Here is a 19,802-nt window from a genome sequence, read left to right on the forward strand (position 1 = left end):
ATCTAGGTACTCCAGTCAGTTGGAGTCCATTTATACCTTCTCAATCCCAAGCTCGGCCCCCACTCTAGGCAGGTGGACGGTCAGTATGTTTTTTGATAAGTATTCTAGCCACTAGAGAGTATCTAGGTACTCCAGCCAGTTGGAGTACATTTATACCTTCTCAACCCCAAGCTCGGTCCCACTCTAGACAGGTGGACGGTCAGTATGTTTTTTGATAAGTATTCTAGCCACTAGAGAGTATCTAGGTACTCCAGCAAGTTGGAGTACATTTATACTTTCTCAATCCCAAGCTCGGTCCCCACTCTAGGCAGGTGGACGGTCAGTATGTTTTTTGATAAGTATTCTAGCCACTAGAGAGTATCTAGGTAGGCCTACTTAGCCAGTTGGAGTACAATTATACCTTCTCAACCCCAAGCTCGGTCCCCACTCTAGGCAGGTGGACGGTCAGTATGTTTTTTGATAAGTATTCTAGCCACTAGAGAGTATCTAGGTAGGCCTACTCAGCCAGTTGGAGTACAATTATACCTTCTCAACCCCAAGCTCGGTCCCCACTCTAGGCAGGTGGACGGTCAGTATGTTTTTTGATAAGTATTCTAGCCACTAGAGAGTATCTAGGTAGGCCTACTCAGCCAGTTGGAGTACAATTATACCTTCTCAACCCCAAGCTCGGTCCCCACTCTAGGCAGGTGGACGGTCAGTATGTTTTTTGATAAGTATTCTAGCCACTAGAGAGTATCTAGGTAGGCCTACTCAGCCAGTTGGAGTACAATTATACCTTCTCAACCCTAAGCTCGGTCCCCACTCTAGGCAGGTGGACGGTCAGTATGTTTTTTTGATAAGTATTCTAGCCACTAGATAGTGTCTAGGTACTCCAGCCAGTTGGAGTACATTTATACCTTCTCAACCCCAAGCTCGGTCCCCACTCTAGGCAGGTGGACGGTCAGTATGTTTTTTGATAAGTATTCTAGCCACTAGAGAGTATCTATGTACTCCAGCAAGTTGGAGTACATTTATACCTTCTCAATCCCAAGCTCGGTCCCCACTCTAGGCAGGTGGACGGTCATTTTTTTTTTGATAAGTATTCTAGCCACTAGAGAGTATCTAGGTACTCCAGCCAGTCGGAGTACATTTATACCTTCTCAACCCCAAGCTCAATCCCCACAGTAGGCAGTTGGACGGTCAGTATGTTTTTTGATAAGTATTCTAGGCACTAGAGAGTATATAGGTACTCCAGTCGGTTGGACTACATTTATACCTTCTCAATCCCAAGCTCGGTCCCCACTCTAGGCAGGTGGACGGTTAGTATGTTTTTTGATAAGTATTCTAGCCACTAGAGAGTATCTAGGTCGAGTGAGTGCAATGTAACAATGGTTTCGACCGGGAAACAAATGGGAGGCAAAACATTTCGGGGCAAAAACCAAAGTTGGGCGCTGCGCAGATGACTAGCAGCAAAAACCCCACTAAATATACATCGCAGGACCCTGCTGCTGCTACTGCTGCTGAATACTGCTCGTTATCAGACTGAGAAACCAACAGAATTCTAGTTCTCTTGAATACGATATTAGGGCTATTTTCGTGAATTATTTCACTATTAGTTATTGGTTTTAAGTGGTAAACTTCTTACAAGCGAAGAAAATGTATTATTGTTTTGTTTTAATACAAAATTATATTTTAGTTGACTAATTTCCATGTTATATCTGTAGTAGTAAAACAAAAGAGTTCTTAAAAAATTACACTTAGCTTTTTTAAGATCTTTATATGCGGATACATAAAAACTATTAAAATTAATATGTTTGAAATTTAGGGCTTTGATATTGTATTATAATAATTTTTAGGCCTACTTGTTTCATATTTAAAAGCAAGCGGTTTTCAAAAATTAGATTTTAAACACCTCGTATTCACCATATGTAATTTCAATAGTCTTAGTCAACTAGTTTGTGTAAATTACATAAAATATAATTAAATCAATAAAATACATTGTTGTTTTTTACTTCAAACGTAACAGTTAAATTGAAACTAAACCACCTCACAAACCTTAAAACACCTAATCACTCTTTAAAACTTAATTTCACAAAGCTTAGGTCAAGTCACGTTATTAGGCTTGTGGCAATTCTTTAATAACTCAAATAAATAACTAAATTCATTGTACATCCCCGTTGTTTAAAACATATAACCAGTCATATTAAAACTAGATAAATCACCGTACGTACTAGATCACTAAACGCCTTAAAATTGATACATTTCCAATATTACCCATATTTCCCACGGTGGAAGCAATAGTCTAGTCAATAATCAATCATGCGAAGAAGAGGTGCAAAAACGCCGCTTCGGGCATTACGATAAGTTAATGTGGTTGTAATGTGGGCCAGAAAAACCCGGGAGAACTTGCCGCGCAAAAACATCCCCAACTGGTGAAGTTGGGCATCAAACGGGCATTAATAGATTGGGCGCTGTAACGGCGGCAAGTTTACAATTTACCATCTTAGAAGCAACAACTTGGCTTGTTTACCCTGAATAGTACTTAACTGATAACAAAATGTTATCTATTATTATCATGACGAAGGTTTGTACGTTATTTGTGAAAATAACGGTACGTTCTGTTGAAATTCATATACAATTTGGTCCTGAGAATATAATTATTTTACTATTTTGAAACCTGAATTGTATATCATACACACTTATAGATCTGTCATCTTTATGGATAAGCTCAAGCCATTTTAAAATTCTTGCGTAAAATAGAGGGACCTTTGATTGATATTGATTTTTATTACCAAACCAACTTAAAATTTAACCATATAAAACAATATGTTTGTATGCTATTGATTGCATCCGGTATTATAAACAAGAATAAAGCTACTCCTAATAAGAAAAAAATAAATACCCGTCTCAATATCAGCACTATTGAATTTAACTGGACATGAAACACATCTAAACATTTTTTTTTTAATTTTCTCTATCCGTGCCAGTGACATTCGACAAAGTGTTTTGTTATAAAGGAAATTCTTTAAATTAAACAATATGATAGGAACTTACTTGCACTATCAACCAGGGTGGTGTGTGTAGATATTGTGTGTGGTCCAACTTCAGCTGTTGCCACTAGCCTAATTGTAAGCAAAAGTAAGATATTAATATATATATATATATTTTACTGGGAAGTAAAATAAAGTAAAATAAGTGTATATAATTAACGCCGAGAAAAAGTTGTTTTAATTTTTTAACGACTGTTCGTTATGTAAACTTGTTCCTAGGGTTGTAAACTATACAGGTTATTTTAGCGTGTGTCTCATATATATGTATCTCGGTTATATGTTTAAGCTTGCAAAAAAGAACTATTTTTTTAAATTTAAACTCTTTTTTCATACATGGGGCGCGTGATCGTGCCTTTTAATTATACCATCACATCCACGTATTCTTAAAAATTAATTATTTAAATTTTTCTACATATTAAAGCTTTTTACATTAATTACAAAATTTTTGTACAGATTGTGCATACCATCTAAATTTATTCCATGGAATATTCCTGTTACTGACTTTGATGATGGTTTTGAAGTCAGCTAACTTGTTAGGATGTTTTGAACTGTGTCTGTGTGTAAACTTAAACCTACTATTGACTTTGCCCCACAAATGTTCCCCGTTCTACTATTGTAAGAACACTTGCTGGCTTCATGCTTACACAACGACCCATTGTAGAAAAGCAAGTGATGATTCCACACACATTTCCATTGTACAGAAATATGGTTCAAATTTGTAGTTCGAATTGTTACTAAACACGTAACACTTCGTAATTTCCTACTAGAAAAATTAGTGTAAAATATTAAAAATAGACTATCTATATAAAGCCAAAAGTACCCATGAACTTTTGAGAAAACTAAAAGTCACACCCCCATAAACCATATACTTAAAATTTTCGTCATGACGAGAAACATCCTTTATTTCATAAATTGCCCTTTAAGGTCGTAATTCCTTTCTAAAGGGAACTTTCCATATACCGAATGTTAAAAATACCTCAGCTGTACTTATTTAATCAATAAAAGGTAACAGTACCTGCAGACTGCCTTGTGGGTTTTGTTAATCCAGTAGGATTACGTACGTTTCGCCAATATATTGCCATCATCAGATCCAGAACTTGAAGCTTAAAATCTTGATTTTTCGACCCACATTGTCACGTCAAAGTTTAAAATAGAACACATACACAAAACGAACATTAAATACATGTAGGCCTACTACTAAAAAAAAAACCGAACAGGATATAATATGATGCATGCATCTCTCTTGCCGAGTCTCGACTGCTCTGTACTTATTTGTTTGTTATTCTTTCAATTTGTTACCTTATTAAAATCAGGTGTGATTATTTGTTCGTTTCACTGTATTTTGTTTATTTTAGGTTAACTTAACCAATCAATAGTTTTATTAATACCTATGAAGTCAAACGGGGTGAAGCCCGTGGGTAACAGCTAGTTTCTCTAATAAATGTTTCAGCCTAGTTTATATGTTTATTTTATTAATCTTCTATTACGTTTTCGTGACTTGTGTTTCTTTCAAAATTTACTATTAGGAAAATATCTACAATTTTACAGTACCAGTATTATCACAGATACTCTTCCGTTTTGTGGTATTAGCGAATTTCCTATATAGGGAATAAGCTATTACGGTAGTACTCATGGTAAGACCTGGACCCGGGACCGATTTACTTTTTCGTTTTGAGGTCCCCAGAGGCCAAAAACACCCCCATATGTGTGTCCGGTAGCGCGATAACTTGAGCAAAAATGATCAGATTTTGATGAAATGTTGTAGAAACGTGTAAACCTACATTTATTTGAACGAGTTCGCGAACCAGCATGATCAGACTATGGGAACGAGGGTTTATGGGGGTTTTTATTGGGTAAAAATTGGTTTTTCCCATTTTGACTCCTAAAAACATAAAATTTTACAAATTATTTCCAGACCTTTTTGTAGAGTTTAAATAAACAAATAATTTAGTATATTGAAACGCCATGGGGCCCGGGTATGTTTAATTATAGGTACTGGGTTTGCAGTTGAGGGGCTATCAACAAAACAAATGGAAAAAATGGAAATGGCCCCTTGCAGTTTACATGTTAATCTTATGGAAGAATGTTATATTTTGTTTACCATAATGTTTGTCATTTCTTGATTAAATTAAATTAAGGAAACAGCTGTTAATGATAACCTAATTTTTTTAAAAACGAATCTATGCATAACAAATGAGAGCTATCAAATAGGTTTCTATTCCATTTGTTTTTTACGAATATTTGTTGTCAAATGTAACTGAAGGCAAGTGAGCGCAGCGAACGAGCTCATCTTGAAAATGAACGAGCATTTGACATAAAACCACATTAGGACAGGAGACATTGTAGTGTAAATGCAATCAGGCAAATGGAAATCTGCTTAGTCTGCAGGTTTGCTGCAGCGGGGGTATTTGTAATTCTTGTGTTTTCACCCTCATTTGGCATGTTTTACGTTTTTGAAAGGAAACGCTCCAAGCCTGGACGTAGACAGTTTGTCATCTAGCCTCAATCATTGATCCTGTGATGTATCTAGAGGTGTCAACGACTGAGGCAGCGCCGAGGTCAGCAGTTGGGAAGCTGACGCTACTGATAACTGATAACGGGGTGCCGGCCCTGACTCGCCGACTGATAAACTTTGTAAAAATAGGCGATACTCAACACAGACTGGCGTGCATACACACCAGACATCGCAAAACTTGGCAAAATATCATATAATATACCGCACTTATCTGCCTTAGCTTACTAATATGGTAAAAGATGTGTGTTATACATGTTATATCATTATCAGTGGTGAACACCAATGTGTACTTCATCTGTAAATCTGTACCTTTAGACATTTTTGATGAAATAATTGTGAGGTAAAATAATTCAATTAGACGTAAGAGGTACATATTTCAACTCTTGACATCATAACGGTTTTTGTAAAGATTAATACGTTTAATGTGGTTGCTATTTATAAATGTTTAAGGTCCTAACACTTCCACTTGAAGGTCTATTTCAACCGGAATGTTTCATGCTTCCTCTGTTAGTAACAGTTGAGGGTACAAATGTGATTTTCTCGTAATGCCCGAACTTGAAATTGATCATGAGAAAGGTTTCAAGGAGGAAAAGGGTTTGTGTTTAGGACTTGGATCCTTAAAAGGAGTCCCATTTGTTAAACTACGGTATATGTTTGGTAACCACGCAAGTTAATTTTGAACTTTAAAAGACTATTATCAATAAAATTGTTGTAGCATATGGAAAGAATGGTGTTTGAGCTACTAGACGTAGGGTTTCGATCTTGATTTTTGTCATACTGTAATTGTTTTACAGACCAAATAAACCTCACCATTATTTTGTGAACCTTAAATATTACAATATTATATAATATTACAATATATTACACAGTATTGAGATCAAGAAGACGGAAAAATAACACTGATATTCTAAACAATAAAATAGGGGGTTTATTATACCTAAGCACCTAGATTATTATAACACCTAGATACAATAATGTAAAACCGATCTGCACACAACATCTAAACACAACTTATAAGTTCTAGTAGCCCACATATTAAACAAATACAATAACAATTTCAAGTTTTAATTGCACATTATGACAAGTTAAAACAACTGAATAACAAATGATGTAATTTATTAGTTTAAATATATCCAATAAATGAATTATGAAGACGTCTCTAGAAAAGTAATACAGCGATATTATGTAGTCTCATGAATTTAGTTCGTAAACGTTTCAGCGAGTGAAAACATGAAACTAAAGCGATAAAACATATCATGCTTGGTTATTGTTTAAACACAAATCTTACAACTTCAAAAGCACTACCATACTATTGAAAAAATTTGGGACACATAATTTTCTACTTAAGGGTTTTACGGTTTTTAATCATTAACGTTCGGTAACGGTACAAATATTACGTTTAGTTATACATTAGATAATATCTTAAGCTTATAGAATCCAAAAATATTTATGTTGAATAAACAAGTTCGTTGGTGACACGGCCATGACAGCCGCTTACGCATCTAGTGTTGTTCGAAAGGTCACATTCAGTAATCCATTCTAGAAATCTCTTATAGTTAACGTCTATTGAAGCAGTCCCAAAAAATTGTGCAAACTAATACTGTTTAAATTGGTTTATACATAAAAGCATTATGCAGTTCAAGTATTTTCGGTGTAATTCCGGTGATTTTATGTTATTTCCACACACTTCATCTTCTTGTATGCGTTTTGTCAGGTTAGGTAAGGCTAACTTTCATCTAATCAAATATACGGATTCAGATATTTTAAAAGTATCTGTTCATTTTGTGTAATATGAAACATTGAAATTTTATCTCGTCCAAACAAACATACACTTTTAAATAAATGGTTCAAAAATATTTTAAAATAATATATTTAAAGATAATTTTCTACTCATTTAGAGCTGTTACTGTTTTAATTGAAATAAAATGGAAAGCCCCTTTCCTATAATTTCCTTAAATTTACCATTTCTACTTGCCGCGTTAGAACCTCTCTTGGTTTTCGAGTCAAAATATCACTTAATAATATCGCAACTAAGCTGTATCACCCCTAAATAAATCAGCCGACCTCCGCGGTCTGTCGCATGTGTGTGTGCGTGTGTGTATATTGTTGTTTGTGTGTGTAGTAATCCATAACACTGTCAGAGCAGAGGGTGACTTCCCTTCCCCAGACTTTCGTCTCTCATTATTAGTTAACCAAGAAAGACAATTCAGCAAACACTTCTGTTATAACAATAAAATTACGTTTTGAATTACTGTACTCGACTTGCAGGTTATCTCTGAACGCGATTTGATCTTAAGCGCACATTAATGAAACAATTTTGAATATTGTGAGTTGGTATAACACTTTTCATCACTCCTTACCGAAACTATTTTCTATACAACTAACTATTTTCGATAACAGCTTATATAAAAGAAAGTAGTTGTTTCCCAAGCTCACAATAATACGAGCTAATATAAGCTTATAATTTAGAGCAAGGGGAAAACTATCAGCTGATTTCCCTCGCTCCAAATTTACTTTCCCTAGCTCTCGATTAGTTCTCTATTTATCCACTATGCGCGCTAGTGTTTTGTTAGATTTTAGCGAATTTCCCATATAGGAAATAAGCTATTACCGTAGGTCTCATGGTAAGACCTAGACCCGGGACCGATTTACTTTTTCGTTTTGAGGTCCCCAGAGCCCAAAAACACCATCCGTTCAAATTCATATATATATTTATATATGTGTCCGTTAGCGCGATAACTCGAGCAAAATTGATCCGATTTTGATGAAATTTGGTACAAACGTGTAAACCTACATTTATTCGAACGAGTTCGTGAACCAGCATAATCGGACCATGGGATCTGGGGTTTATAGGGGGTTTTATGGGGTAAAAATGGGGTTTTCTCATTTTTGACCCTAAAAACTTTAAATTTCTAAATTTTTCTCAAGACCATTTTGAAGAGCTTAAAAAAACAAATAATTTAGTATATTGGAGTTTTTTTGAATGTTCATTGACTACGGAGAAAATTAAAGAAATTGTAAATTTAAAATTCCCATGTTATTCTTATGGAGAATAATAAACTATTCTAGTTTGCTTGTTTATGGATATATTTCAATCAAATTTGGCTTATTTCATACTAAGCTATCAATATTTCAATTGAAAAAACACACCTCAACATCTTTCCCGTAGCAGCAAACCTAACTACTCACTAAAATTAATGTTATTTAAATAGGAAATAAATCTGAAAATTTATAGGGAATATTTTAGTAGAAATCAAGCCGGGTGAATGGAAATTCGTTTAGTATGCAGGTTTGCTGCGACGGGGGTATTATACTAAGCAATAATTATTTTACTTAAAACACACACTTTATTAGATTCCTTGTAGCAGCAAACCTAGGTACTTGTTAAACCTAATGTTATTTAAATAGATCAATTGAAAATCAATTCAGCCAAATGGAAATTCGCTTAGACGGCAGGTTTGCTGCGGCGGGGGTATTTTAATTATTTAAATCAGCTGTTTTTATTGTTTCACAATTTAAATCTATACAGAAACAAGCATTAGTTTGCATGTTAGAAATTGGTCAAAGTATGTCTAACATTACTGATGATTTGATCAAAACAGCTTCTGAGGTAAATAACTACCTTCCACCAGATAAAATATAAGAAGAGGAATACAGAAAGCTTAGAAACTGGTAAAAATTACAAAAGTCAATTAAGTACGGTAAGTGACGAAGTATTTATTAATATTTTTATTTAAACAATCTAAAACTGTGTACGTTGTGAAGTGTATTTTCAATGAATTGCCTCTGGTGTAGAAACTTACTAAAAGTACATAACTTGAAAGTGTAAATTGTTTGATCGCCAGTTGAGTATTGATACACAATATACCTTCGCACTTACAAAAATGTAGTATCCATAAATATATAGTTTAAAATACAGCATCAGCGATCTTAACGTTTCACCACAGATATTTCACAAAATCGTTTGTAATAAATTGAAGGGAAACTAGCTATATCTATGATAAGAAAAAAATAATAATATGAAAAGGCAAATCTTAACTAGCAAATGGATAGAATTTAAACATTGATTAGTTTAACTACATCCATGCCGATATTTACATTTCACTTTCAAAGAAACACACAATATTAATTCCATATTGTGGATTCCCCATATATACCATCAAAGATTGGAGACATACAGGTATCACTTCCAGTGAAGTAACGTGCGGTAAACGGCTGGCTGTTGGAGATTGGACTAAATCAGTCTGAGACACTTATAATTTCATTACAATAATTAATCAATTCAATGGTATATTTCGTACCTAGGGCCGAAAATGAGGTTTTGAGATATTTTTTAAGTTCGAGACGAAGCTGCAAAACCATTTTGGTCCGTGGTACGAACGCTATTTTTCATTACACTATACCCTATTACCAATATTCACCACAATAATAATGCACACTGATAGTCAACACAACTACCTTGAATTTTAAGGTTGTGTGAAGAAATAATTTGAGGGATCAGCAAAAATAATAATAAACAGTTGCTAGGCAGCGGTGACAATAAAACAATTCAATTGTGTATTTCATATGCATTCATGTTTTACAAAAGTAAGTGGACAGCTGATTTTGCGGCCTATGTAAAAAACCTGCTCGGGCCCCAAATGACGATGACAGCTGGAATGGCCAGCAAAACGTAACTTTCAGCCACCAATTGACATATGTAAAACAGCTAAAAACATCATAGTGTGGTGAAAAATACTTTACCTATTCACTAAACAATAATTAACCTACAGACAGTGTTTAACTGCGAAATCCCAACCACGCGACTATTTGTTTAACCCCTCCTGAAGCGTTTAGCTCAGTTATTCCTTAACATCTTGATTAATTAAGTTTTACTTTATATAAATTTTATGTATGTATAACTCGTCCTGCGCTTAGCTCATGCATTCTCTATGTGGGACTATTTTATTTAGTATTTTAAATATTGATTATTAATTGTAAAACTTTTTTAATAAACAAGATTTTTATTTGATTTGATAATACAACATTCAAGCTTTTAATTTATTGTAGTCCGGGTGAGTTATTCTACACCTCACTGTTTTAATTTGATTTAAGTATTTATCTTATTTATAAACTCTAAAAATAATAAATCACAAATGGATTTGACAAGTGTGTAGTTCCTAGCTTTGTGAGAAAAAGACACTGGCTGATTTTATAATTTCCACAAGATTTGAACTATTGAAACAAATACAATTTAATTTGACCATATTGTTTTTGTCCCCATTGGCTGAAAACCTTAGACAATGGCTAGATAGGTACCGCACAATTGTATAGTAATATATACCGATTATTACACCCATACTGCCTATCACGTTGGGGCTGATTTGTTGAAAGAGTAATTTTACAGTCCTCTGCGACTACAACAAATTTACTGGACAAAACCTAACCAATTTTTCTGAGAAATCCCAAGTATTCATCAAGTGACAAAAAAAAAAAAAAAAAAAAATACCAAGCATCCCAGTAGTCAGTAGCTACTAGAGCGGTCACCTCACATACAAAGGTCAGTAGCAATAGTACACCAGGATATCAGCGGGAAGATGTGTGATTGGAAGTAGACAGAGAGAGGACACACAAGTCAACCACTAGTAGTCAGTAGCTACTACAGTAGCGGTCACCACATATACTAAGGTCTGTAGCAATAGTACACCAGGATATCAGCGGGAAGATGTGTGATTGGAAGTAGACAGAGAGAGGACACAAGTCAACCACTAGTAGTCAGTAGCTACTACAGTAGCGGTCACCACATATACTAAGGTCTGTAGCAATAGTACACCAGGATATCAGCGGGAAGATGTGTGATTGGAAGTAGACAGAGAGAGGACACACAAGTCAACCACTAATAGTCAGTAGCTACTACAGTAGCGGTCACCACATACACAAAGGTCTGTAGCAATAGTACACCAGGATATCAGCGGGAAGATGTGTGATTGGCAGAAGACGGAGAGAGGACACACAGGTCAGCTACTAGTAGTCAGTAGCTACTAGAGTAGCGGTCACCTCACATACAAAGGTCAGTAGCAATAGTACACCAGGATATCAGCGGGAAGATGTGTGATTGGAAGTAGACAGAGAGAGGACACACAAGTCAACCACTAGTAGTCAGTAGCTACTACAGTAGCGGTCACCACATATACTAAGGTCTGTAGCAATAGTACACCAGGATATCAGCGGGAAGATGTGTGATTGGAAGTAGACAGAGAGAGGACACACAAGTCAACCACTAGTAGTCAGTAGCTACTACAGTAGCGGTCACCACATACACAAAGGTCTGTAGCAATAGTACACCAGGATATCAGCGGGAAGATGTGTGATTGGCAGAAGACGGAGAGAGGACACACAGGTCAGCTACTAGTAGTCAGTAGCTACTAGAGTAGCGGTCACCTCACATACAAAGGTCAGTAGCAATAGTCTAGGACACCAGGATATCAGCGGGAAGATGTGTGATTGGCAGTAGACGGAGAGAGGACACACAGGTCAGCTACTAGTAGTCAGTAGCTACTACAGTAGCGGTCACCACATATACAAAGGTCAGTAGCAATAGTCGAGGACACCAGGATATCAGCGGTAATATGTGTGGTTGGCAGGAGACAGAGAGAGGACATCTAGGTCAGCTACTAGTAGTCAGTAGCTACTACAGTAGCGGTCACCACGTATACAATGGTCAGTAGCAATTAGTCGAGGACACCAGGATATCAGCGGGAAAATGTGTGATTTGTAGGAGACAGAGAGATGACACACAGATCAACAACTAGTAGTCACTAGCTACTACAGTAGCGGTCACCACACAAGGGTCAGTAGCAATAGTCGAGGACACCAGGATATCAGCGGGAAGATGTGTGATTGGCAGGAGACAGAGAGAGGACACGCAGGTCAGCTACTAGTAGTCTGTAGCTACTACAGTAGCGGTCACCACATATACAAAGGTCAGTAGCAATAGTCGAGGTCACCAGGATATCAGCGGGAAGATGTGTGATTGGTGGGAGACAGAGAGTGGTCACAGGTCAACTACTAGTAGTCAGTAGCTACTACAGTAGCGGTCACCACATATGTAGTGGTCAATAGCAGTGGTCGCGTGGTAGTCGCTCATATCTCATATTCAGTTCTGGTGTAGCTTTTTCGCATGCGAGCCAATTTGATTTTTGAATGAAGTGTTGGGAGAGGTCGGGGCGGTGGGCGGCGCGCGGCTCCGAAGACGCCCGACCGCCCCCGAAGATCGCCGAGCCGGTCGCGTGGTCCCTCATACGACACAACACTCATTCACCGGCCTTCGCCCGTCGCACCGCATTTTTTGATCGCTCTAAAAAACGGTTGTCAAAAAACGCGGCCGCGTCCTGACCGGTTGCCGGTTGTGCGGTTCTGATGTCGGTGGTGACTATCGGTGGTTAAGCTAGTGAGTGTGTGAGAATGTACCCCTGGTATCGGGAGTCTGTGGGGCAGTTTTGCGGTACGGCCAGCCCCATGCCTACTACCATCAAGACGGAGAATGGCTACAACGACTGTATGTTGTCGGCGCTGGACTACGCGGCGCAGTCTAAGGTAGAGTAGTGATAAGATAGAGATAAGAGTGATAACGCCACGCGGCTGTAGGGGTTGAAACTTATCTGCCACGAGCGGCATCTGGGGATGAACGTGTGAGGTTGGTGTGTTAGTGTTTCCTGAAGTGTATCGGTTGAAGTGTTTACATATTTTCTTATGTGGATCTAATGAGAAAATACACTAAAAAGAACCCACGAAGGACCTAAAACAGAACCTAGAATTGTGCTTTTAATGAACGTGCGAGCTTTTCATAACTTAAAAACTCAATTTATAGTCATAAAATTGCTAAATTATTTACTATGTTTGTCGTTATGCGATCAATTCCATTCTACAAAATACTCCTTCGTAGTTCGAAAAAGTCGTGGTTTTCTTTAGTAAAGTAGATATTTATCCTTCTGCAATGAGAAATGAATACAGTTAGTACGTTTCATCAGCTTAGATGATTCATTATAAAAATTCGTTTTTCAATGTAGTTTGATGCAACCAAAGAATCAGAAAGGCATTACGTAGGTATTGGTTAAAGAATGTACACAATCAAACATCTTAAAAAGCTCTATCAATGTTAAACAAATATATCATATACCAAAATCACTCAAAGGTTTTTAGAATGTGGCCTATAACTAAAAACTAAATCTCTTGCTCTCACCAAAAACTATCAAGTACATAAACTAAATAAGAAGCAAATCATAATTTTTGCCTAAATATACAAAGGAAACAACCAAATTGTGGAATTTAATGCACAGTAGATTAAATAACTACCATGTCTATATATTTGCCTATATAAAATAACCGATTGGTTTTACACTGGAAGCCAAAATAATTTACATCATAGTATCAATTCAATTATTTTGTAAAATATTTTCTTACATGAATGTGAACACTCCACATGAAGAGAACTAGCAAATGTTTTAGGTATGGTTAGAAACTCAATATAGAATGATCTAAATAACATTGTAATCGCTCAGAGTTTTAGCTAACAAGTCTTTAATACTCATTTCCGTATGACTTAAAACGAGAAAAGCTATCAATATATTTTTCAAATTTGTCTTGACCTGAGCGGTGTGGCCGCGGTACAGGTGCGCGCTGCGCGCTGTACACCGTACATAGCTGCACGATTAGGTGTGTCTAATCCTGCTCTTTCTCTGTCAAACTTCAATGAAGTGTCCAAAGATAATTTACCATACAAAAAACGTCGATAGCCTCAGATCCACCCACATATTCTCTTTGAGTTTCTAGACAATTGGGGAATATTGCGTGTAAATTCGTTCGGTTAAAGTTCATTCCGAATATACTTATATATTAAATAAAGGTTTCAAACTCGTCCTAAAAAGATTTTTTTGCGTTTGATTGATCAAACAAGATTTTTGATTTTAGTCAGTTAATTAACACAATGCATATAGTAATCCTATATGTTTGCAATGGTATACACCGTTAAATTATAGGCCTAACTTGTAATGTAAAGTAAGGGTTTTCACTTTTTAGAATTCGGACGAAAAACTGTTTGCCAAATTTTTAGAGATCTTTGAAAATAATTATAGCTATCGAAACATTGTATCTCTCTTCCAGGGACTTTATTTCTAATTATTCTAATTACTGCAATAACAACATATACGATTCCCTTGATTCTCACTTATTCTGATTCCTCACTATCAAAAATCTAGGTACAATCAAAGTAGTAGTATAGTTCCAAAAGATGCTGTATATTTTTTATTAATGTACCCTTAAATTCTATATTATAAGTTAAACTTGTATACTTTTGTGTTCAATGAAACGTTTAAAAGCATAAGCAGAATTCAATTTTCAGAAAAATTTAATTTTAGGCTTAGAAAATAAATATATCTTATAATATTATAAAATGCTAACACTACCCAAGACTTTGGAAATACAGTACAAACATTTCATAAAATTATCTTTCCAATTAGTCCAAATTTAGTTTAGTCATGTAAGTAAATTAAACAAATGATAAGGATAAACATTTAGTAAATATAATGATAAAATCGTTAACATAAGTATAAGCATAATCGTAATACGACTGCAATTTTAATTGTGATGTAAATGATAGTATTGGTGTAAAGAAAAAGTATATCATTATATCATGCAATAGAATTATTATTAAAAATCAAATACAAGTAATTATTATATAATCTGTATTTGGATATTTACTATAGTGAAAATCTTTACATTGTTTTACTAGTACAATGCGAGTACGAGTAGTATTATTAGATCATTTTTTAACCACAAGCATTTAGTCAAAGATGATGTTTTTACGTTTGCTTGGACAAGAGATAATTTTGTTTGCTTTTGTTATTTTACTGCTGTGCTGCCCAAACACACGTTCTCTGATTAGTTATCTTAAAAGAACCAAAGCCAACAACCAAATTAAATAACGTTTGAAACTCAATAATTCCTCAAAGCCAAATCTTTACAGCTACTAGTTATGTGTTAAGATTGTTCAGTGTTGTTTCGTGTCATTTAGTTTGGATTTAACCTAAGGTGATTTGTAATGGCATTAGGATCGATTTAAAATATAATACAAATAGAAATGTTGGGTTTATTAAGAGAAATCCTCTGATTAAATGTAATTCGAAACTATGATATTTAGTTAGATAATTTGTTTATAAAAATTCATATTGACGTTAGTTTTGCACAAAACTTTTTGAATGTCGGTAACAGGTTTAGATTTTTTATGCACTCAATTTATATAATTTTGAAAACTTAACAAGTTGGAGTTAAATTAAGCTGTCACTTTGAATGAGACTTTGATTCCTGGTTGATACGCAGATATACTGTAATGCTAATGAAGTATGTTAATTTATTCTACACTTACGTTATAAAAAATGTCATCTATAAAGTATAAATACATCTAACATATATTTTCGTTTGTTGAGTTTTTTTAAATCAAATATTTAAGTCACAATACAGAATTTAATTTAAAGTATGTGAGTAAGTAGGAAATATTGAAAATGGTTTGGCAGAAAAAAAATATTTATCTTTAAGATAGCAATTTGTTAATCCAATATCAAGCATTTGTTCCTTAGATTGAATATTGTACAACAAATTGACAAAACACAGTACTTGTAATTCGCTAGTACTTCTTATTTCAAAGTACGTTGTTCTTATATCAAGAGCTAGTAGCATTTATAAAAAACCTTCTTATTACGTATATCTCTTCGAAACAAATTTAAATGTTAACATTAGTTATTTGTTTAAAACATTTTAATTTTTCCGTTCATATCGTATTCCATTTTCTTTTAGCCATTCTCTTCATAAATCCATTTTAAAGATAATTTCAAGAATATGTTTATATTCGGATTATTTATAGTCGGTCAGTATTTACCACTTTTCCTCTTACCGATCGAAATAGTTTAACAATTGAAAAAAATATGAACAATGTTTTATTGATTGGTGTTTGTTACGAGCATTATGTCCAAGATAAAAAAAATACTCAGCATATCACTGGACTCAAACCTAATCAGCCATGAAACAAACATTAACCCAAGCTTAGGATTTTACAATACAAAATAATCTACTGCAGTTTCCAACGGCCAGCTGTTAACGGTTTACATATTGTTTCAAAGTAAACAAACAAAAAATTAAATACTCAATAAATATAAATTAATGTTAAACAATTTTACTAAGCATGAACATGATTCGTTTAAAAACCTGTTGGAAATGTAGTGACAAATAAATATTAACGAATATGGCATAGATTACACCGAAACAAATGTGTTTTCTATCTATATAAATAAAATTAGAGTTTTGTCTGTACATTGCTCAGAATCATAAACTTTTAGGTTATTTTTACGTGTTATACATTAGAGAAACCGAAACAAGTCTCATCTAAATTTCTGTCTGTCTTCCAGTCTGTTACGACCCAAGAGCCATTTTACGCGGCCTACTCCTGAAAAACGAGAGTACCTATCAAGTTCCAAATCATTTTAATGCATTCACTGGATTGGCGAGATTGTCTTTAGCCATTAAAATATGGCGTCAACACTTTGTAAATAAAATGACGGACGTTTAAAAACCCAATTTTGTGCGATTTTTGTAAAGTTTTCTCCCAATGTTTAGCACATATTCTTCTATGAAATAACGAACAGCTGTTCAAATCAAGATTATTTCTTCTAGCTGTCACTGATATGTTTACATTGAATGTTGTTTACAAATACCGCAACCATTTCCGATCACGTTTTGAAAGCAAATCCAAACCAATTAAGATTAAAAACGTTTTTCCTTACATAACGGATTTAATTAATCGCAAGTGCAATAATTTGTAGGGTAACAGTAAATGAAAATAGAGATTCTTTGTGCATAAAATTGTTCTTGAGTTTTGATAACCGGGAAATAGACCTTGAATCAGTGTTGTATATTGCTGGGAAACTTAAATTTTTTAAATAAGCGTTTTCAGTCAAGACTCGGCACACGACCGACGCGCGTCTACTTGTCCATAGTAAAAATAAAAGTAGGCCTACCGTGTATTTATGTTTTATTCGTTATGTGTATAAGTGTACAGTTCGTGTATGTGTTTCAAAAACTCCAAGATGCACCTAATGGGGAAGCTAAAATACCTTATATTAGGACTGATGATGGCGATTTAATTTCGCCGAAATGCATCTCCTGTAATAGGATAGCCTACATTAGGATCGACCAGCGGACACAGGTAATTTAGCCTTTTATTGATTGTCATACCGATCCGGAACAACAACAAACGACATAAAATGAAGTTATGTATAATAAATAGTTTGGCCAGCATATCTGAAAATATGCAAACCAACTACTGTTCTTTATATAAGAAGGTTTCAACTGATACTATAAGATCCCCGTGCGTAGAACGGGTACACAGCTAGTAAGGAAATAAATATACAATTTTTCCCAATTCCAAACTTGAACCAATTGCAGATTGCAGGTTAACATTAATTGATCAGTGCATGTTAATCCTGTGACCCGCTTGTGGGAAGAAAGGCTTGCCTTGCAACTTTTTGTGACAAGTTCAAACTACTTTCGCTACTCAGGAGACTATTGCGTATATGTCTCTTTACGGCGAGTTGCGACAACTTACACTACTTACGACTAAAACAATTCATTCACCTTGGAATTACAACGGGGATAAATTAACTGTCGAATGTTTATCCGTTAAGATTTTCAACTGTTATAGACTCTTTGTCATTTGTAGTTGCTGTGTATGTGTCAATTAAGTGTATTATTGTTAAAGTGGAACTGTATGGTTGGGATACCGTTTAAGTATGGCAAAAATTAAAAACAGTATGTACTTTATTCACTCTAAAGCATTTTTAATAAAGCTTATCTACTACAGAAATATTTTTGTTTTTATTTAGTGATAGTTAATATAAACTTAGTAACACAATAATATACATTATATCGTTGATTAGATAATACTATTTCGATCTTGAAATTTGCCATGTTCTTTCGCAAAAAAAGTAAGACAAAAGTAATAAGAACTGCAGACATAGTTTGAAAAATAGCTGTTCCAAAGCCCAAGGATTGGAAAGGAACTAATGTTCGTTTAAATACCACGTTTTGTTATAATCTTATACTATGCTTACACAGTAGCCTACTCTAATAATTGATAACATACATAGACTAAATACAAATTCATGTAGGCCTAATCATCAAGATTAAATAAATAATTTGAAAATAAATAGAGTGTTAAAGTATCATGATCTAACACGCTAAAGATTAGTATAATTATTTTGACAATAATACGATTAGAGATTAAATTAAGTTACAAACTAAAATATAGTGTTATCTATAGTCCCTAAGAGTTATATAGACCTGCAGTAGTTAAAACAACAATAGCAAGGCACGTTATGTTGTCACTTAAATAATATGATCAAACAAAATGTAATAAACTATTTTCAGTTTCAGAAAAAAAATATACTCAGTGAAATAGCTTATGTGGTTCGTACTTTAAAATTAATCCAAAATTATAAAAAAGTAATAACTCTTACAAAAATTAAAAAAAAAAAAACTGGTAAGCAAAAAAATTAAAATGTTTCCAAATGTTTGAAGATAAATTGCCAATAATTGCAAAAATAGTCCAAGATGCGTATCAAGTTTCCAAACAGAGTCTCTCATCATATATAGCCCTGTCAAATTTGAATTTGACTTAATTGCACTAAATTAACTTCAAATATGCTTTTCCGACTTGACTGACCTATTATGTTTGATGATGAGAAAAATAATCTAAAATGTATGTTTAACGTATAAATTGCATTATCTTAGTAGACACAATAGATCAATTTAATTCTAAAAGTTAAAATAAAAGAATCTGTGTTATAAGAAAACAATCCGAAATGAGGTATTTGTGGCGTAAATAGCTTCACTTATACAAAAAGCTAAGTTTTGTAAGTGTTTCAATTATCTTATTTAAAATTAATTACTGTACAGTTTTCTGACTTTCTTTTAAATTTTTAAATTGTTATGGTTATCCATAATGGTCTTGTTTACTCTTAAGTAATTTAGTTACACATATCTATTATTCCAAAACGTGGTACCTAAACGCATAGATCTATGAAGAACTTCGTAGATCTATGATACTTGTAAGTTTTATATTCCTAATTTTGTCATAAACGTTTCGTTGAAATGAAATTTAAATACTATTTTAGATTCTTCCTCTAAACACATCCAATTCATACCTTGATAAACAAAATAAAATTAGTGTA

At 34.4% G+C, this 19,802-nt stretch overlaps 1 protein-coding gene across 2 annotated transcripts in view; it reads left to right on the plus strand.

Moving 5' to 3' along the window:
* Positions 1 to 12,751: 12,751 nt before the first annotated feature.
* LOC128990965 (zinc finger protein rotund-like) overlaps positions 12,752 to 19,802 on the plus strand; it is a 250,005-nt gene continuing 242,954 nt past the window's right edge. For both annotated transcript variants that reach the window (XM_054413649.1, XM_054413650.1), the window contains exon 1: positions 12,752 to 13,119. In XM_054413649.1, coding sequence (XP_054269624.1) covers positions 12,988 to 13,119 — 132 coding nt within the window. In that variant the 5' untranslated portion in view covers positions 12,752 to 12,987. The remainder of the gene's footprint in view (positions 13,120 to 19,802) is intronic.

This window comes from Macrosteles quadrilineatus, unplaced genomic scaffold, assembly GCF_028750875.1.
Source record: "Macrosteles quadrilineatus isolate MER2022 unplaced genomic scaffold, UCM_ALF_1.0 Scaffold_3__2_contigs__length_128488019, whole genome shotgun sequence".
Taxonomy (NCBI): Eukaryota; Metazoa; Arthropoda; class Insecta; order Hemiptera; family Cicadellidae; genus Macrosteles; species Macrosteles quadrilineatus.